Source organism: Taudactylus pleione, unplaced genomic scaffold (genome assembly GCF_031769625.1).
Source record: "Taudactylus pleione unplaced genomic scaffold, aTauple2 ptg000740l, whole genome shotgun sequence".
Lineage (NCBI taxonomy): Eukaryota > Metazoa > Chordata > Amphibia > Anura > Myobatrachidae > Taudactylus > Taudactylus pleione.
In genome coordinates, this window is record NW_028285142.1 from 1195849 (window position 1) to 1217077 (window position 21229).

The 21229-nt window shown below is 52.0% G+C and overlaps 1 protein-coding gene across 2 annotated transcripts in view; it reads left to right on the forward strand.

Annotated features, from left to right (window-relative positions):
* Nucleotides 1-21229, forward strand: part of LOC148477147 (tumor necrosis factor receptor superfamily member 8-like) — a 36867-nt gene that overhangs the window by 3543 nt on the left and 12095 nt on the right. For both annotated transcript variants that reach the window (XM_088457158.1, XM_088457156.1), the window contains exon 2: nucleotides 3056-3187. In XM_088457158.1, the coding sequence (XP_088313284.1) occupies nucleotides 3056-3187 (132 nt within the window). The remainder of the gene's footprint in view (nucleotides 1-3055; nucleotides 3188-21229) is intronic.

The window sequence follows — 21229 nt, forward strand, 5'->3', positions numbered from 1 at the left end:
GCGTCGTGAATGCTGGTAGTGTAGCAATAATTGTGCTAAAACTTGTTTGTAAAAGTTCAACGTGAAGGGTTGCACTAAGGGTGGAGAGGCTGACTTTCCGGCGCCCCACCATATTGTGCCAACCAATAACTGACTCGATACTCATAACTTTTTGGCAAAATAAATTGGTCACAGCTTTATTTTCAAAGAACACAATTACAACGGATCGCAGGGCAAGGAACAAGAAGCGGTGTGCAAGGCTCTCAAAGTTCCACGTGTTACCACCTGGGGCGTACTCGGCCCAATCTTGTAGTCACGCAACCACGTCCCCTGCCGCGCTTACCACCTGGGGCATGCTCGGCCCAACCTTGTTGGCACGCAACCACGTCCCCTACCACGATTTCCACCTGGGGCGTGCTCGGCCCGACCTCACTGGCCCGCAACCACGCCCCCTACCTTTGGACCAGCAACCATGCGCATAACACCCTCACATGGCGCGCAGCCCATATGGCCCCTGCCGCATTTTGCTGGAACCAAGGCGTGCGGCCTACTAATTGGTGAATATGCGAGGCATCCTGACAATCCCCCACTTACCATGCCTTGCGCACCGCTTTCTCCTGCCACACGAGGTCCCAGTAACCTGAGGACCGAAACTCCACCCTGCGACCTCCACCACTTCACTCCTACCAGCGCCTTTTGAATATGACCACACCTGTGCCAGACAGCTGCACCCCATCACTTCTGTATAACCTTGTCACTTGGCTGTTACCCTTGTGATGAATGGTTGCCGCCACCGTTATAAGCTGCCAACTTACTGATGGCTGCGTTGGCGTCGGAGGACCAAGGCCCCGCCTTGCAAGCTACTCTGCCCAGCATCTCCTGTGCTGCCATAATTTCACGTGCCCTTTATTGATAACCGACTAATGCCTATTACACCTTTCCTTAGCACCCATCGTATGGCAGAAATATTTCACATGAAATAAAAACTCCCCGTGGGGACTGCAGTCGCCCCTTATGCCCCCAGCTTTAAACCCCATCGCTCTCCTAGCTTGATCCTGACGGCTGCTGTACTCATCAAAGGGTGGCTGCAGCTTTATGACCTGGTGGCATTTTCAGGACATGGGACTTGCTATCCCTTTACCTCAGCCTCTTTACCGCGGCTGCGTCTCTACAAGAGACGACTTGTTTCTACATACTCGGGATATTTTGCTCAGGGATTGCAGTACTTGCGACTGCTGTCCCTTCTAAATTGTGACATAGCCTGCCCATGTTCCTGACCATGCTGTGATTACTGCTACGGGAATTGGTATGAAATACCGCCGTCCGCATGGCCGGCGGTTCGATTCAGCAGAGATCCCGGCAGCGGAAGCCCGACAGCGCTGGAAATCCCGATCGTGGATAGGTAAGTATTGTCTAACCTAACCCTAACCTCCCTAACCCTCCTTAGGGGTGCCTAACCCTAACATCCCCCCTCTAAGTGCCTAACCCCCCCCTTCCCCGCTGCCTAACCCTAAGTCCCCCCCCGGGGTGCCTAACCTTAAGTCTCCCCCCCGGGGTGCCTAGCCCTAACCCTCCCTCCCCCTAGCCTAACCCTAACCCTCTCGGGGGGGTGCCTAACCCTAAGTCCCCCCCAGGAGCCCTAAACCTAACCCGCCCCCCCGCGCGGCTGTCCGCTCGCGGCACCGCCATCACTACGATCGGGATGCCCGGCGCCGGTCTCCCAGCGTCGGGGAAATGCCGGGCGTCTACATCTAGACGCCCGGCATTTCACCCTTGCCGGGATATGACAGTCGGGAAGCCGGCATTTAGGCAGTCGGCTTCCCGATTGCATACCACTGCTACGCGACTCCTGAATCCTCTGACTGTGCCTCGCTGCGGCAGGTCTTTACTTAACTCGGAAATCCTGGTGTAATGACAGCACCCCAGGCTGCCCTGCTACACAACTGAGGCCTGGTACTGCCTCCTGTAATATCCCAGGCTAACACCTGTACTAATCAACTGCAGTAACAGCCCTTTTACATACTGCATCTTCCAACCGTCATCTCCTTCTGCATACGTTTGTCTGCCTTCTCGGCCATCTCCCATCAAGGCTCCTATCTAGACCAATAAACCTGCACCGTTATATTTGGATCAAATTGAAAATCACCCACAATTACATGGTATCACCATTACCTAGCAATCCCCCTTGCTCCCAATCCTTTGTTGAACATTGCGGCAGCTCCTTATTTGATCCCACAAGTGAAAGTAACGTACCTACTCTCCTACGGTCTTACCACTCTGCCACTTTCCGTCACAATTCAGTCAAGCTAGGTGCTCAACCTTCCCTCAACTACGATCTGTATGGTCAGTTATTCTACTGGTATCCGTCCAAACAGCGCATCTTACTAACCTGGGTGAACACTATATTGCAACAACACAATTCTGTCCCAAACTCTCCTCCAGATTTGCTGCTTGAAAAACTTGTCATCCCCTTTGCTCCACTTAATGAGCCCGCTCCATGGAGTCTGGAATGAGTTTTCAACCTTCCCCAGAGACTGTACTGGCAAGGGTGACTGCTGGTGTGATCCCTGCTCATTCTAAAGCCATTATACTTGCTCCAAGTTCTCCTGATTTTGTCTGTTGTCCATTGACCCCTGCTGACCCCACTCCTCTTGTACCTTTATTAGGGCTGCCTTACACCGCCCTGTCCTGGTTGACCTATCCCTCTTCCATCCTTGCCTTCTCTGGTTCGCTCATCCCCAGTTACTGCAACGTGAAGGGTTGCACTAAGCAACAAATGTTCATGACTGCTGCTGAAGGTGATGTCCTCATTAGATTATGGTGGCAATTCTATTAAAAGCGAAGGCCGCGAGTTGTCAGTGTCGAGATCGTTTCCCCGGCAACTCGCAGTCACAAACAGGGAAATCTTTATTGTAATGCTACCGTACACTGTATATCTCAGCAACGCGTACATTCACATACATCACCGGATGTTGGAATTTCCCCCTAAATAATATATATATTTTTATTTTCAGGCCCCTCACCCTATAGGGATCAGTGTATACATCACACAACTTTTTCGTTTTCTATCTGCCAGGCCAAGTGAAACGTTCGCCTTGTGTTACTGATGCTGAAAGAGACTGCGCTAAACCGTGTGAGAGTGACGAGTCTTTCATTAACTGGAGACGGTTTCCTCCCCGGTGCGAGACGTGTAAAAAGTGCTCAGGAGGTAAAGGCGACAACTGAAATGTTTTTGTTTTTTTCTACTCAAAGTATGTAGTATGTACTGTAGTATTTGTAGTATGTACCGTAGTATTTGTAGTATGTACTGTAGTGTGTATTGTAGTATTTGTAGTATGTACTGTAGTATATGTAGTATGTACTGTAGTATTTGTAGTGTGTATTGTAGTGTGTACTGTAGTATTTGTAGTACGTACTGTAGTGTGTACTGTAGTACTGTAGTGTGTACTGTAGTATATGTAGTATGTACTGTAGTGTGTACTGTAGTATATGTAGTATGTACTGTAGTGTGTACTGTAGTATATGTAGTATGTACTGTAGTATTTGTAGTATGTAGTGTAGTGTGTACTGCAGTATGTAATGTAGTATTTGTAGTATGTACTATAGTGTGTACTGTAGTATTTGTAGTATGTACTGTAGTATTTACTGTAGTGTGTACTGTAGTATGTACTGTATGTACTGTAGTATGTACCCTCCCTAACACATCCACTACTGCCCCCTTCCCCCCTGACTCTCCCTAACACATCCACTACTGCCCCCTTTCCACCCGCTCTCTCTGCCACATCCACTACCGCCCCCTTCCCCCCCGGTCTCTCTCTGCCACATCCACTACCTTCCCCTTCACCCCAGTCTCTCTCTGCCACATCCACTACCTTCCCCTTCCCCCCTGGTCTCTCTCTGCCACATCCACTACCTTTCCCTTCCCCCCGGTCTCTCTCTGCCACATCCACTACCTTCCCCCCTGTCTCTCCCTAACACACCCACTACCGCCCCCTTCCCCCCTGTCTCTCCCTAACACATCCACTACCTTCCCCTCCCCCCTGACTCTTTCTAACACATTCACTACATTCCTCTTCCCCCTGGTCTTTCTCTGCCACATCCACTACCTTCCCCTTCCCCCCAGGTCTCTCTCTGCCACATCCACTACCTTCCCCTTCCCCCAGTCTCTCTCTGCCACATCCACTACTGCCCCCTTCCCCCCCCCGGTCTCTCTCTGCCACATCCACTACCTTCCCCTTCCCCCGGTCTCTCTCTGCCACATCCACTACCGCCCCCTTCCCCCCCCGGTCTCTCTCTGCCACATCCACTACCTTCCCCTTCCCCCGGTCTCTCTCTGCCACATCCACTACCTTCCCCCCAGATCTTTCTCTGCCACATCCACTACCTTCCCCTTCCACCCCAGCTCTCTTTCTGCCACATCCACTACCTTCCCCTTCCCCCCAGTCTCTCTCTGCCACATCCACTACTACCCCCTTCCCCCCGGTCTCTCTCTGCCACATCCACTACCTTTCCCTTCCCCCTGGTCTCTCTCTGCCACATCCACTACCTTCCCCTCCCCCCTGACTCTCTCTAACACATTCACTACATTCCTCTTCCCCCTGGTCTTTCTCTGCCACATCCACTACCTTCCCCTTCCCCCCAGGTCTCTCTCTGCCACATCCACTACCTTCCCCTTCCCCCAGTCTCTCTCTGCCACATCCACTACCTTCCCCTTCCCCCGGTCTCTCTCTGCCACATCCACTACCTTCCCCCCAGATCTTTCTCTGCCACATCCACTACCTTCCCCTTCCCCCCCAGCTCTCTCTCTGCCACATCCACTACCTTCCCCTTCCCCCCAGTCTCTCTCTGCCACATCCACTACCTTTCCCTTCCCCCTGGTCTCTCTCTGCCACATCCACTACCTTCCCCTTCCTCCCCCGGTCTCTCTCTGCCACATCCACAACCTTCCCCTTCCCCCAGTCTCTCTCTGACACATCCACTACCGCCCCCTTCCCCCCAGGTCTCTCTCTGCCACATCCACTACCTTCCCCTTCCCCCCAGTCTCTCTCTGACACATCCACTACCTTCCCCTTCCCCCCCTGGTCTCTCTCTGCCACATCCACTACCGCCCCCTTCTCCCTCGGTCTCTCTCTGCCACATCCACCACCGACCCCTCCCCCCCGGTCTCTCTCTGCCACATCCACTACCTTCCCCTTCCCCCCGGTCTCTCTCTGCCACATCCACTACCTTCCCCTTCCCCCTGGTCTCTCTCTGACACATCCACTACCTTCCCCTTCCCCCCCTGGTCTCTCTCTGCCACATCCACTACCACCCCCTTCTCCCTCGGTCTCTCTCTGCCACATCCACTACCGCCCCCTTCCTCCCCGGTCTCTCTCTGCCACATCCACCACCGACCCCTTCCCCCCGGTCTCTCTCTGCCGCATCCACTACCTTCCCCTTCCCCCCGGTCTCTCTCTGACACATCCACTACCTTCCCCTTCCCCCTGGTCTCTCTCTGACACATCCACTACTGTCCCCTTCCCCCTCAGTCTCTCTGCCACATCCACTAACTTCCCCTCCCCCCTGGTCTCTCTGCAACATCCACTACCTTCCCCTTCCCCCTCGGTCTCTCTCTGCCACATCCATCACCGCCCCCTTCCCCCCGGTCTCTCTCTGCCACATCCACTACCTTCCCCTTCCCCCCGGTCTCTCTCTGCCACATCCACTACCTTCCCCTTCCCCCCGGTCTCTCTCTGCCACATCCACTACTGCCCCCTTCCCCCCTAGTCTCTCTGTGCCACATCCACTATCGCTCCCTTCCCCCCGTCTCTCTCTGCCACATTCACTACCTTCCCCTTCCCCCCGGTCTCTCTCTGCCACATCCACTACCTTCGCCTTCCCCCCGGTCTCTCTCTGCCACATCCACTACATTCTCCTTCCCCATTGGCTATCTTTGCCACGTCCACTACCTTCCCCACCTGGCTCCCAGCCACAACCACTACCTTCCCCTTCTACCCTGGCTTTCTCTACTACAACCACTAATGCCTTTCCCCCCTCTGTCACATCCACTATCCCCTGCCCCCTGGCTCTCTGCTCCACACATTCGGCTACTGTTCTGCTCTCCGTATCTTCTCTTATGATAGATATTCAGCCCATGGGAGAATACAGAGGAAGGACGACCTAACAGTTAAATGGCAGGGTGTGTTTTTCAGGTTCCCACAGGTGATATCAGACAGTATATATAGAACAAATACAATGATTATGCAACTAAACTGACGCAGCCTCAGGAAAACACAAAGGATTCTTCACAATATCCAGTACACCACACAATATATTCTCCCAATGGCGCAAAGACTAATGGTGGGTACACACTACACGATATGCTCCCTGAGCGATATCGTGTAGTGTGTCCCCGGCAGGCTGTGCTCAATGTCGTTCATGACATTAAGCACAGCCGCTGAACGATATCATTAACGATATCGTTCAGCGCCGGGCTCTCTCCCCCATTCCCTGACATGCAGCAACCTGACGAGATCGTCAGGTTGGCCTGCATGTCAGCCCGATGAACGATACTGAGGAACGACCCGCGGGAACGCGCGTCGTTGTTATCGTTCATCTTTTTGGGGTTAAAAATGGACGATAAAGTGGACGACTAAACGATAACGATATCGTTCAGTCGTCCACTTTATCGCCCTGTGTGTACGCACCTTTACAGTATATCAACGTCTAAAGAGTCCTTACTTAATATGTTTAGCCTTCATGAGGGGGTGAATTCTCATAGTTCTTTGACTCTGGACTTAATTCCTCCTTTATTGGTATGGTCAGTTTTCAAACGTTCACTGACTCCATCGGATCTTCCCCAGAATATCGCTTAGTATCTCATAGTAAAAGAAAGCTGGGGAGTAGTGCAATATTGTCACATGTACCGAAGCTCATAGGTGTTTCTTTCACAATCTCCCCGAAATGCTTTTTCAAAAGTAGGCAAGTATGGATACCGACCATCGGGATGCCGCTGACTGTATTTTGACAGGAGGTATACCCATTCCAGACATATCGCCCATTCAAACGAACAGGCAATGGGCAAAATTTACTAAGCGGCGAGTTCTAAACCCCGGCGGTTTGGTGGCGGTTTTGCAGTAGTATCTAAATGACAGCCCTGTTCTATTCTATTCTAAAATGTGTTTTGACTGCGGTTTGGCAGCGGTTTTGCTATCTGCATATTTACTAAGGCCAAAACCGCTGCAAAACTGCCATCAAAACACATTTTAGAATAGTATAGAACAGGGCTGTCATTTAGAAACCGCTGCAAAACCGCCACCAAACCCCCGGGGGTTTAGAACAGAATAGAACCCGCCGTCAAACCGCCACCAAACCGCCGGAGTCTAGAATCCGCCGCTTAGTAAATTTTGCCTAATATATCTATCAGTGTATACCCAGCTTTAGATTGTGCTCTGTTGATGTCTCATATAGATGACAGAGCAACAGCGCCACCTGCAGGTATCAAGTGAAAGTCTAATACAGGATTTCTGTGCTAATGTTAAGGTGGCTGCACAGAATTATGTTGCTGCAATTATCATACTTAGGGGTAAATTTACTACAGTGAGAGTTTTTAGAAGTGAGTTTTAAAAGAGATGTTGCCCATAGCAACCAATCAGATTCTACTTAACATTTATCTAGCACCTTCTAGAAGATAATAGCTACAATCTGGTTGCTATGGGCAACCCACCCACATGAAGACAGGGGCAAACGCAGGATTTGGGGGGTCCTAAATATAAATATATATATATATATATATATTCATAACATACACTCACACATAAACGGCACACACATATATACACATTAACACATACACACTGAGGGGTCTATGTTCTAAGCAGTGGTAAGAGACAGAGTGAAAAGTGATAAGGTACCAGCCAATCAGCTCCCAACTATCATTTTTCAAACACAGCCTGTGAGATGACAGTTGGGAGCTGATTGGCTGGTACCTTATCCCTTTTCACTCTGTCTCTTACCACTGCTTAGTACATAAAACCTATATACACATACACAGTATACACATTACACATATACACAAAGAACCACATACATACATACACACATACACACATACCTTCACTTCATGCAGCAGCTGCTGCATGAACAGTCCTGGGGCACCTCGATGCATTAGGCCCCGCCCCCGTGATGTAATGCTGTGATTAGTGATTATATGGGGCGGGGGCTTGTCATATTGGCTCCGCCCCCAATGCGACCGGTCACTGTCAGGGGGAATCTGTGTGTCGGGGGGGGGGGGGGTTTCTAGGTACTCAGAAACCCCCCCCTGCATTCGCTAGTGTGGAGCCGGCCCTTCTCCTCCCTAAAAGAAAGCTGATGCAGCAGCACTGACTATGCTGCTGCATTCAGTAGAACAGCCGCTGCTGCTTCTGTGCCTCAGCCCGGGAACAGGTGTCGCTGGACACCTGTTCTCGGCAAGGTCACATCGGCCCTCTGTGTGTTGGGGCCCCTGGACGACCGCCCCGGTCGCTCCTCCCTTAATCCGGCCAAGATGCCAGGTCAGATCCTGCCCTGTGTGATATATCACATCTGTGATTGGGAGAGTGTCAGTGACTGGGAGAGTGACTAGGAGAGTGTCAGTGTCAGCATGGGCACCGAGAGGGGGGGGAGCAGGTACAGTTTACCCAGGCCCAGGCTCCCTAGAGGGGCCCGGCGTCGCCCTCCCCCCTTCCTCACAGCAGCTCAGCACACAACTTGTGCTGGGCTGCGCTGAAAAACTGCTGAATACTTCTTTTTTTTCCAAGGGGCGTGGCCACGCCCCACAATTAGGCCACGCCCCCTCCATTACCCGGGCCCGGCCAGGCTCTCAACGGCCCTGAGTGTAAGTGCTGTACTCTGTGACTGGGAGAGTGTCAGTGCTGTACGTTGTGACTGGGAGAGTGTCAGTGTTGTACTCTGTGACTGGGAGAGTGTCAGTGCTGTACTCTGTGACTGGGAGAGTGTCAGTGATGTACCCTGACTGGGAGAGTGTCAGTGCTGTACTCTGTGACTGGGAGAGTGTCAGTGCTGTACTCTGTGACTGGGAGAGTGTCAGTGCTGTACTCTGTGACTGGGAGAGTGTCAGTGCTGTACTCTGTGACTGGGAGAGTGTCACTGCTGTACTCTGTGACTGGGAGAGTGTCAGTGCAGTGCTATTCTCTGCGACTGGGAGAGTGTCAGTGCTGTACTCTGCGACTGGGAGAGTGTCAGTGCTGTACTTTGTGACTGGGAGAGTGTCAGTGCTGTACTTTGTGACTGGGAGAGTGTCAGTGCTGTACTCTGTGACTGGGAGAGTGTCAGTGCTGTACTTTGTGACTGGGAGAGTGTCAGTGCTGTACTCTGTGACTGGGAGAGTGTCAGTGCTGTACTCTGTGACTGGGAGAGTGTCAGTGATGTACCCTGACTGGGAGAGTGTCAGTGATGTACCCTGACTGGGAGAGTGTCAGTGCTGTACTCTGTGACTGGGAGAGTGTCAGTGCTGTACTCTGTGACTGGGAGAGTGTCAGTGCTGCACTCTGCGACTGGGAGAGTGTCAGTGCTGCACTCTGCGACTGGGAGAGTGTCAGTGCTGCACTCTGCGACTGGGAGAGTGTCAGTGCTGCACTCTGCGACTGGGAGAGTGTCAGTGCTGCACTCTGCGACTGGGAGAGTGTCAGTGCTGCACTCTGCGACTGGGAGAGTGTCAGTGCTGCACTCTGCGACTGGGAGAGTGTCAGTGCTGCACTCTGCGACTGGGAGAGTGTCAGTGCTGCACTCTGCGACTGGGAGAGTGTCAGTGCTGCACTCTGCGACTGGGAGAGTGTCAGTGCTGCACTCTGCGACTGGGAGAGTGTCAGTGCTGCACTCTGCGACTGGGAGAGTGTCAGTGCTGCACTCTGCGACTGGGAGAGTGTCAGTGCTGCACTCTGCGACTGGGAGAGTGTCAGTGCTGCACTCTGTGACTGGGAGAGTGTCAGTGCTGCACTCTGCGACTGGGAGAGTGTCAGTGCTGTACTCTGCGACTGGGAGAGTGTCAGTGCTGTTCTCTGCGACTGGGAGAGTGTCAGTGCTGTACTCTGCGACTGGGAGAGTGTCAGTGCTGTACTCTGCGACTGGGAGAGTGTCAGTGCTGTACTCTGCGACTGGGAGAGTGTCAGTGCTGTACTCTGCGACTGGGAGAGTGTCAGTGCTGTACTTTGTGACTGGGAGACTGTCAGTGCTGTACTTTGTGACTGGGAGAGTGTCAGTGCTGTACTCTGCGACTGGGAGAGTGTCAGTGCTGCACTCTGCGACTGGGAGAGTGTCAGTGCTGCACTCTGCGACTGGGAGAGTGTCAGTGATGTACTCTGTGACTGGGAGAGTGTCACTGCTGTACTCTGTGACTGGGAGAGTGTCAGTGCAGTGCTATTCTCTGCGACTGGGAGAGTGTCAGTGCTGTACTCTGCGACTGGGAGAGTGTCAGTGCTGTACTTTGTGACTGGGAGAGTGTCAGTGCTGTACTTTGTGACTGGGAGAGTGTCAGTGCTGTACTCTGTGACTGGGAGAGTGTCAGTGCTGTACTTTGTGACTGGGAGAGTGTCAGTGCTGTACTCTGTGACTGGGAGAGTGTCAGTGCTGTACTCTGTGACTGGGAGAGTGTCAGTGATGTACCCTGACTGGGAGAGTGTCAGTGATGTACCCTGACTGGGAGAGTGTCAGTGCTGTACTCTGTGACTGGGAGAGTGTCAGTGCTGTACTCTGTGACTGGGAGAGTGTCAGTGCTGCACTCTGCGACTGGGAGAGTGTCAGTGCTGCACTCTGCGACTGGGAGAGTGTCAGTGCTGCACTCTGCGACTGGGAGAGTGTCAGTGCTGCACTCTGCGACTGGGAGAGTGTCAGTGCTGCACTCTGCGACTGGGAGAGTGTCAGTGCTGCACTCTGCGACTGGGAGAGTGTCAGTGCTGCACTCTGCGACTGGGAGAGTGTCAGTGCTGCACTCTGCGACTGGGAGAGTGTCAGTGCTGCACTCTGCGACTGGGAGAGTGTCAGTGCTGCACTCTGCGACTGGGAGAGTGTCAGTGCTGCACTCTGCGACTGGGAGAGTGTCAGTGCTGCACTCTGCGACTGGGAGAGTGTCAGTGCTGCACTCTGCGACTGGGAGAGTGTCAGTGCTGCACTCTGCGACTGGGAGAGTGTCAGTGCTGCACTCTGCGACTGGGAGAGTGTCAGTGCTGCACTCTGCGACTGGGAGAGTGTCAGTGCTGCACTCTGCGACTGGGAGAGTGTCAGTGCTGTACTCTGCGACTGGGAGAGTGTCAGTGCTGTACTCTGCGACTGGGAGAGTGTCAGTGCTGTTCTCTGCGACTGGGAGAGTGTCAGTGCTGTACTCTGCGACTGGGAGAGTGTCAGTGCTGTACTCTGCGACTGGGAGAGTGTCAGTGCTGTACTCTGCGACTGGGAGAGTGTCAGTGCTGTACTTTGTGACTGGGAGACTGTCAGTGCTGTACTTTGTGACTGGGAGAGTGTCAGTGCTGTACTCTGCGACTGGGAGAGTGTCAGTGCTGCACTCTGCGACTGGGAGAGTGTCAGTGCTGCACTCTGCGACTGGGAGAGTGTCAGTGATGTACCCTGACTGGGAGAGTGTCAGTGCTGTACTCTGTGACTGGGAGTGTCAGTGCTGTACTCTGTGACTGGGAGAGTGTCAGTGCTGTACTCTGTGACTGGGAGAGTGTCAGTGTCAATGCTGTACTCTGCGACTGAGAGAGTGTCAGTGCTGTACTCTGCGACTGGGAGAGTGTCAGTGCTGTACTCTGCGACTGGGAGAGTGTCAGTGATGTACCCTGACTGGGAGAGTGTCAGTGCTGTACTCTGTGACTGGGAGTGTCAGTGCTGTACTCTGTGACTGGGAGAGTGTCAGTGCTGTACTCTGTGACTGGGAGAGTGTCAGTGCTGTACTCTGTGACTGGGAGAGTGTAAGTGCTGTACTCTGCGACTGGGAGAGTGTCAGTGCTGTACTCTGCGACTGGGAGAGTGTCAGTGCTGTACTCTGTGACTGGGAGAGTGTAAGTGCTGTACTCTGTGACTGGGAGAGTGTCAGTGCTGTACTCTGTGACTGGGAGAGTGTCAGTGCTGTACTCTGTGACTGGGAGAGTGTCAGTGCTGTACTCTGCGACTGGGAGAGTGTCAGTGCTGTACTCTGCGACTGGGAGAGTGTCAGTGATGTACCCTGACTGGGAGAGTGTCAGTGCTGTACATTGTGACTGGGAGAGTGTCAGTGCTGTACTTTGTGACTGGGAGAGTGTCAGTGCTGTACTCTGTGACTGGGAGAGTGTCAGTGCTGTACTTTGTGACTGGGAGAGTGTCAGTGCTGTACTCTGTGACTGGGAGAGTGTCAGTGCTGTACTCTGTGACTGGGAGAGTGTCAGTGATGTACCCTGACTGGGAGAGTGTCAGTGATGTACCCTGACTGGGAGAGTGTCAGTGCTGTACTCTGTGACTGGGAGTGTCAGTGCTGTACTCTGTGACTGGGAGAGTGTCAGTGCTGTACTCTGTGACTGGGAGAGTGTCAGTGTCAGTGCTGTACTCTGTGACTGGGAGAGTGTCAGTGATGTACCCTGACTGGGAGAGTGTCAGTGCTGTACTTTGTGACTGGGAGAGTGTCAGTGCTGTACTCTGCGACTGGGAGAGTGTCAGTGCTGTACTCTGCGACTGGGAGAGTGTCAGTGCTGTACTCTGTGACTGGGAGAGTGTCACTGCTGTACTCTGTGACTGGGAGAGTGTCAGTGCAGTGCTATACTCTGTGACTGGGAGAGTGTCAGTGCTGTACTCTGTGACTGGGAGAGTGTCAGTGCTGTACTCTGTGACTGGGAGAGTGTCAGTGTCAGTGCTGCACTCTGCGACTGGGAGAGTGTCAGTGCTGCACTCTGCGACTGGGAGAGTGTCAGTGTCAGTGCTGCACTCTGCGACTGGGAGAGTGTCAGTGTCAGTGCTGCACTCTGCGACTGGGAGAGTGTCAGTGTCAGTGCTGCACTCTGCGACTGGGAGAGTGTCAGTGCTGCACTCTGCGACTGGGAGAGTGTCAGTGCTGCACTCTGCGACTGGGAGAGTGTCAGTGCTGCACTCTGCGACTGGGAGAGTGTCAGTGCTGCACTCTGCGACTGGGAGAGTGTCAGTGCTGCACTCTGCGACTGGGAGAGTGTCAGTGCTGCACTCTGCGACTGGGAGAGTGTCAGTGCTGCACTCTGCGACTGGGAGAGTGTCAGTGCTGCACTCTGCGACTGGGAGAGTGTCAGTGCTGTACTCTGCGACTGGGAGAGTGTCAGTGCTGTACTTTGCGACTGGGAGACTGTCAGTGCTTTACTTTGTGACTGGGAGACTGTCAGTGCTGTACTCTGCGACTGGGAGAGTGTCAGTGCTGTACTCTGCGACTGGGAGAGTGTCAGTGCTGCACTCTGCGACTGGGAGAGTGTCAGTGCTTTACTCTGTGACTGGGAGAGTGTCAGTGTCAGTGCTGTACTCTGTGACTGGGAGAGTGTCAGTGATGTACCCTGACTGGGAGAGTGTCAGTGCTGTACTCTGTGACTGGGAGAGTGTCAGTGCTGTACTCTGTGACTGGGAGAGTGTCAGTGCTGTACTCTGTGACTGGGAGAGTGTCAGTGCTGTACTCTGTGACTGGGAGAGTGTCAGTGCTGTACTCTGTGACTGGGAGAGTGTCAGTGTCAGTGCTGTACTCTGCGACTGGGAGAGTGTCAGTGCTGTACTCTGCGACTGGGAGAGTGTCAGTGCTGTACTCTGCGACTGGGAGAGTGTCAGTGCTGTACTCTGCGACTGGGAGAGTGTCAGTGATGTACCCTGACTGGGAGAGTGTCAGTGCTGTACATTGTGACTGGGAGAGTGTCAGTGCTGTACTTTGTGACTGGGAGAGTGTCAGTGCTGTACTCTGTGACTGGGAGAGTGTCAGTGCTGTACTTTGTGACTGGGAGAGTGTCAGTGCTGTACTCTGTGACTGGGAGAGTGTCAGTGCTGTACTCTGTGACTGGGAGAGTGTCAGTGATGTACCCTGACTGGGAGAGTGTCAGTGATGTACCCTGACTGGGAGAGTGTCAGTGCTGTACTCTGTGACTGGGAGTGTCAGTGCTGTACTCTGTGACTGGGAGAGTGTCAGTGCTGTACTCTGTGACTGGGAGAGTGTCAGTGTCAGTGCTGTACTCTGTGACTGAGAGAGTGTCAGTGCTGTACTTTGTGACTGGGAGAGTGTCAGTGCTGTACTTTGTGACTGGGAGACTGTCAGTGCTTTACTTTGTGACTGGGAGAGTGTCAGTGCTGTACTCTGTGACTGGGAGAGTGTCAGTGCTGTACTCTGTGACTGGGAGAGTGTCAGTGATGTACCCTGACTGGGAGAGTGTCAGTGCTGTACTTTGTGACTGGGAGAGTGTCAGTGCTGTACTCTGCGACTGGGAGAGTGTCAGTGCTGTACTCTGCGACTGGGAGAGTGTCAGTGCTGTACTCTGCGACTGGGAGAGTGTCAGTGCTGTACTCTGCGACTGGGAGAGTGTCACTGCTGTACTCTGTGTCTGGGAGAGTGTCAGTGCAGTGCTATACTCTGTGACTGGGAGAGTGTCAGTGCTGTACTCTGTGACTGGGAGAGTGTCAGTGCTGTACTCTGTGACTGGGAGAGTGTCAGTGCTTTACTCTGTGACTGGGAGAGTGTCAGTGTCAGTGCTGCACTCTGCGACTGGGAGAGTGTCAGTGCTGCACTCTGCGACTGGGAGAGTGTCAGTGCTGCACTCTGCGACTGGGAGAGTGTCAGTGCTGCACTCTGCGACTGGGAGAGTGTCAGTGCTGCACTCTGCGACTGGGAGAGTGTCAGTGCTGCACTCTGCGACTGGGAGAGTGTCAGTGCTGCACTCTGCGACTGGGAGAGTGTCAGTGCTGCACTCTGCGACTGGGAGAGTGTCAGTGCTGCACTCTGCGACTGGGAGAGTGTCAGTGCTGTACTCTGCGACTGGGAGAGTGTCAGTGCTGTTCTCTGCGACTGGGAGAGTGTCAGTGCTGTACTCTGCGACTGGGAGAGTGTCAGTGCTGTACTCTGCGACTGGGACAGTGTCAGTGCTGTACTCTGCAACTGGGAGAGTGTCAGTGCTGTACTTTGTGACTGGGAGACTGTCAGTGCTGTACTTTGTGACTGGGAGAGTGTCAGTGCTGTACTCTGCGACTGGGAGAGTGTCAGTGCTGTACTCTGCGACTGGGAGAGTGTCAGTGCTGCACTCTGCGACTGGGAGAGTGTCAGTGCTGCACTCTGCGACTGGGAGAGTGTCAGTGATGTACCCTGACTGGGAGAGTGTCAGTGCTGTACTCTGTGACTGGGAGTGTCAGTGCTGTACTCTGTGACTGGGAGAGTGTCAGTGCTGTACTCTGTGACTGGGAGAGTGTCAGTGTCAATGCTGTACTCTGCGACTGAGAGAGTGTCAGTGCTGTACTCTGCGACTGGGAGAGTGTCAGTGCTGTACTCTGCGACTGGGAGAGTGTCAGTGCTGTACTCTGCGACTGGGAGAGTGTCAGTGCTGTACTCTGCGACTGGGAGAGTGTCAGTGCTGTACTCTGTGACTGGGAGAGTGTCAGTGCTGTACTCTGCGACTGGGAGAGTGTCAGTGCTGTACTCTGCGACTGGGAGAGTGTCAGTGCTGTACTCTGCGACTGGGAGAGTGTCAGTGCTGTACTCTGTGACTGGGAGAGTGTCAGTGTCAGTGCTGTGCTCTGCGACTGGGAGAGTGTCAGTGCTGTACTCTGTGACTGGGAGAGTGTCAGTGCTGTACTCTGTGACTGGGAGAGTGTCAGTGCTGTACTCTGTGACTGGGAGAGTGTCAGTGCTGTACTCTGTGACTGGGAGAGTGTCAGTGTCAGTGCTGTACTCTGCGACTGGGAGAGTGTCAGTGATGTACCCTGACTGGGAGAGTGTCAGTGCTGTACTCTGTGACTGGGAGTGTCAGTGCTGTACTCTGTGACTGGGAGAGTGTCAGTGCTGTACTCTGTGACTGGGAGAGTGTCAGTGCTGTACTCTGTGACTGGGAGAGTGTCAGTGCTGTACTCTGTGACTGGGAGAGTGTCAGTGTCAGTGCTGTACTCTGCGACTGAGAGAGTGTCAGTGCTGTACTCTGCGACTGGGAGAGTGTCAGTGCTGTACTCTGCGACTGGGAGAGTGTCAGTGCTGTACTCTGTGACTGGGAGAGTGTCAGTGCTGTACTCTGCGACTGGGAGAGTGTCAGTGCTGTACTCTGTGACTGGGAGAGTTTCAGTGCTGTACTCTGTGACTGGGAGAGTGTCAGTGCTGTACTCTGTGACTGGGAGAGTGTCAGTGCTGTACTCTGTGACTGGGAGAGTGTCAGTGCTGTACTCTGTGACTGGGAGAGTGTCAGTGCTGTACTCTGTGACTGGGAGAGTGTCAGTGTCAGTGCTGTACTCTGCGACTGGGAGAGTGTCAGTGCTGTACTCTGCGACTGGGAGAGTGTCAGTGCTGTACTCTGCGACTGGGAGAGTGTCAGTGCTGTACTCTGCGACTGGGAGAGTGTCAGTGCTGTACTCTGTGACTGGGAGAGTGTCAGTGCTGTACTCTGTGACTGGGAGAGTGTCAGTGCTGTACTCTGTGACTGGGAGAGTGTCAGTGCTTTACTCTGTGACTGGGAGAGTGTCAGTGTCAGTGCTGTACTCTGCGACTGGGAGAGTGTCAGTGCTGTACTCTGCGACTGGGAGAGTGTCAGTGCTGTACTCTGCGACTGGGAGAGTGTCAGTGCTGTACTCTGCGACTGGGAGAGTGTCAGTGCTGTACTCTGCGACTGGGAGAGTGTCACTGCTGTACTCTGCGACTGGGAGAGTGTCACTGCTGTACTCTGCGACTGGGAGAGTGTCAGTGCAGTGCTATACTCTGTGACTGGGAGAGTGTCAGTGCTGTACTCTGCGACTGGGAGAGTGTCAGTGCAGTGCTATACTCTGTGACTGGGAGAGTGTCAGTGCTGTACTCTGTGACTGGGAGAGTGTCAGTGCTGTACTCTGTGACTGGGAGAGTGTCAGTGCTGTACTCTGCGACTGGGAGAGTGTCAGTGCTGCACTCTGCGACTGGGAGAGTGTCAGTGCTGCACTCTGCGACTGGGAGAGTGTCAGTGCTGCACTCTGCGACTGGGAGAGTGTCAGTGCTGCACTCTGCGACTGGGAGAGTGTCAGTGCTGCACTCTGCGACTGGGAGAGTGTCAGTGCTGCACTCTGCGACTGGGAGAGTGTCAGTGCTGCACTCTGCGACTGGGAGAGTGTCAGTGCTGCACTCTGCGACTGGGAGAGTGTCAGTGCTGCACTCTGCGACTGGGAGAGTGTCAGTGCTGCACTCTGCGACTGGGAGAGTGTCAGTGCTGCACTCTGCGACTGGGAGAGTGTCAGTGCTGCACTCTGCGACTGGGAGAGTGTCAGTGCTGCACTCTGCGACTGGGAGAGTGTCAGTGCTGCACTCTGCGACTGGGAGAGTGTCAGTGCTGCACTCTGCGACTGGGAGAGTGTCAGTGCTGCACTCTGCGACTGGGAGAGTGTCAGTGCTGCACTCTGCGACTGGGAGAGTGTCAGTGCTGCACTCTGCGACTGGGAGAGTGTCAGTGCTGTACTCTGCGACTGGGAGAGTGTCAGTGCTGTACTCTGCGACTGGGAGAGTGTCAGTGCTGTTCTCTGCGACTGGGAGAGTGTCAGTGATGTACCCTGACTGGGAGAGTGTCAGTGCTGTACTCTGTGACTGGGAGTGTCAGTGCTGTACTCTGTGACTGGGAGAGTGTCAGTGCTGTACTCTGTGACTGGGAGAGTGTCAGTGCTGTACTCTGTGACTGGGAGAGTGTCAGTGCTGTACTCTGTGACTGGGAGAGTGTCAGTGTCAGTGCTGTACTCTGCGACTGAGAGAGTGTCAGTGCTGTACTCTGCGACTGGGAGAGTGTCAGTGCTGTACTCTGCGACTGGGAGAGTGTCAGTGCTGTACTCTGCGACTGGGAGAGTGTCAGTGCTGTACTCTGCGACTGGGAGAGTGTCAGTGCTGTACTCTGTGACTGGGAGAGTTTCAGTGCTGTACTCTGTGACTGGGAGAGTGTCAGTGCTGTACTCTGTGACTGGGAGAGTGTCAGTGCTGTACTCTGTGACTGGGAGAGTGTCAGTGCTGTACTCTGTGACTGGGAGAGTGTCAGTGCTGTACTCTGTGACTGGGAGAGTGTCAGTGTCAGTGCTGTACTCTGCGACTGGGAGAGTGTCAGTGCTGTACTCTGCGACTGGGAGAGTGTCAGTGCTGTACTCTGCGACTGGGAGAGTGTCAGTGCTGTACTCTGCGACTGGGAGAGTGTCAGTGCTGTACTCTGTGACTGGGAGAGTGTCAGTGCTGTACTCTGTGACTGGGAGAGTGTCAGTGCTGTACTCTGTGACTGGGAGAGTGTCAGTGCTTTACTCTGTGACTGGGAGAGTGTCAGTGTCAGTGCTGTACTCTGCGACTGGGAGAGTGTCAGTGCTGTACTCTGCGACTGGGAGAGTGTCAGTGCTGTACTCTGCGACTGGGAGAGTGTCAGTGCTGTACTCTGCGACTGGGAGAGTGTCAGTGCTGTACTCTGCGACTGGGAGAGTGTCACTGCTGTACTCTGCGACTGGGAGAGTGTCACTGCTGTACTCTGCGACTGGGAGAGTGTCAGTGCAGTGCTATACTCTGTGACTGGGAGAGTGTCAGTGCTGTACTCTGCGACTGGGAGAGTGTCAGTGCAGTGCTATACTCTGTGACTGGGAGAGTGTCAGTGCTGTACTCTGTGACTGGGAGAGTGTCAGTGCTGTACTCTGTGACTGGGAGAGTGTCAGTGCTGTACTCTGCGACTGGGAGAGTGTCAGTGCTGCACTCTGCGACTGGGAGAGTGTCAGTGCTGCACTCTGCGACTGGGAGAGTGTCAGTGCTGCACTCTGCGACTGGGAGAGTGTCAGTGCTGCACTCTGCGACTGGGAGAGTGTCAGTGCTGCACTCTGCGACTGGGAGAGTGTCAGTGCTGCACTCTGCGACTGGGAGAGTGTCAGTGCTGCACTCTGCGACTGGGAGAGTGTCAGTGCTGCACTCTGCGACTGGGAGAGTGTCAGTGCTGCACTCTGCGACTGGGAGAGTGTCAGTGCTGCACTCTGCGACTGGGAGAGTGTCAGTGCTGCACTCTGCGACTGGGAGAGTGTCAGTGCTGCACTCTGCGACTGGGAGAGTGTCAGTGCTGCACTCTGCGACTGGGAGAGTGTCAGTGCTGCACTCTGCGACTGGGAGAGTGTCAGTGCTGCACTCTGCGACTGGGAGAGTGTCAGTGCTTTACTTTGTGACTGGGAGAGTGTCAGTGCTTTACTTTGTGACTGGGAGAGTGTCAGTGCTGTACTCTGTGACTGGGAGAGTGTCAGTGTCAGTCTGCAGGTCCAAGGAAGGCAGCATGTGAGTGTTTAGTTTAATACACTCACTATCACTAAGGGGCCTATTCATCAATACTAAAATAACGGTTTTAAGGACATTTTCCTTAATTACCGTTAATTTAGTATTCATTATCACACTTAACGCAGGAGATATCAGTGATATCATTATATAATATATATATATATATCACTGATATCTCCTGATAAAGTCCGTCTGCTATAATTTCCACGCTCCCCATACATTAGTATATTAGTATGGGTATATTAGTACATTAGTATGGGGATATTAGTACATTAGTATGGGTATATTAGTATGGGTATATTAGTATGGGGATATTAGTATATTAGTATGGGGATATTAGTATGTGGATATTAGTACATTAGTATGGGTATATTAGTATGGGGATATTAGTATGTGGATATTAGTACATTAGTATGGGGATATTAGTATATTAGTATGGGGATATTAGTATATTAGTATGGGGATATTAGTATGGGGATATTAGTATATTAGTAGGGGTATATTAGTATGGGGATATTAGTATGGGGATATTAGTATATTAGTATGGGGATATTAGTATGGGGATATTAGTACATTAGTATGGGGATATTAGTATATTAGTATGGGGATATTAGTATATTAGTATGGGTATATTAGTATGGGGATATTAGTACATTAGTACGGGTATATTAGTATGGGGATATTAGTACATTAGTACATGAGTATGGGGATATTCGTACATTAGTATGGGGATATTAGTATATTAGTATGGGGATATTAGTATATTAGTATGGGTATATTAGTATGGGGATATTCGTACATTAGTACGGGTATATTAGTATGGGGATATTAGTACATTAGTACATGAGTATGGGGATATTAGTATGGGGATATTAGTACGGGGATATTAGTACATTAGTATGGGGATATTAGTACATTAGTATGGGGATATTAGTATGGGTATATTAGTATGGGGATATTAGTACATTAGTATGGGGATATGAGTATGGGGATATTAGTATATTAGTACATTAGTATGGGGATATTAGTACATTAGTATGGGGATATTAGTACATTAGTATGGGGATATTAGTACATTAGTATGGGGATATTAGTACATTAGTATGGGGATATTAGTACATTAGTATGGGGATATTAGTATGGGTATATTAGTATGGGGATATTAGTACATTAGTATGGGGATATTAGTATGGGGATATTAGTATATTAGTACATTAGTATGGGGATATTAGTACATTAGTATGGGGATATTAGTATGGGGATATTAGTATATTAGTACATTAGTATGGGGATATTAGTACATTAGTATGGGGATATTAGTACATTAGTATGGGGATATTAGTACATTAGTATGGGGATATTAGTACATTAGTATGGGGATATTAGTATATTAGTATGGGGATATTAGTATGGGGATATTAGTATATTAGTACATTAGTATGGGGATATTAGTATGGGGATATTAGTATATTAGTACATTAGTATGGGGATATTAGTACATTAGTATGGGGATATTAGTATGGGGATATTAGTATATTAGTACATTAGTATGGGGATATTAGTACATTAGTATGGGGATATTAGTACATTAGTATGGGGATATTAGTACATTAGTATGGGGATATTAGTACATTAGTATGGGGATATTAGTATGGGGATATGCAAATTCCAAAAATGATGTATTATCGGGATTTGATGGTGTTACTATATACCACTCTGAGGTGACGTATAGCGGGTTACATTTACCTGCTGTCAGCTGGGCAGGCCCTCCTCCGGCTCCCTCCGGCTGCTGCGCTGTGTGTTCTCCCCGCCGCAATG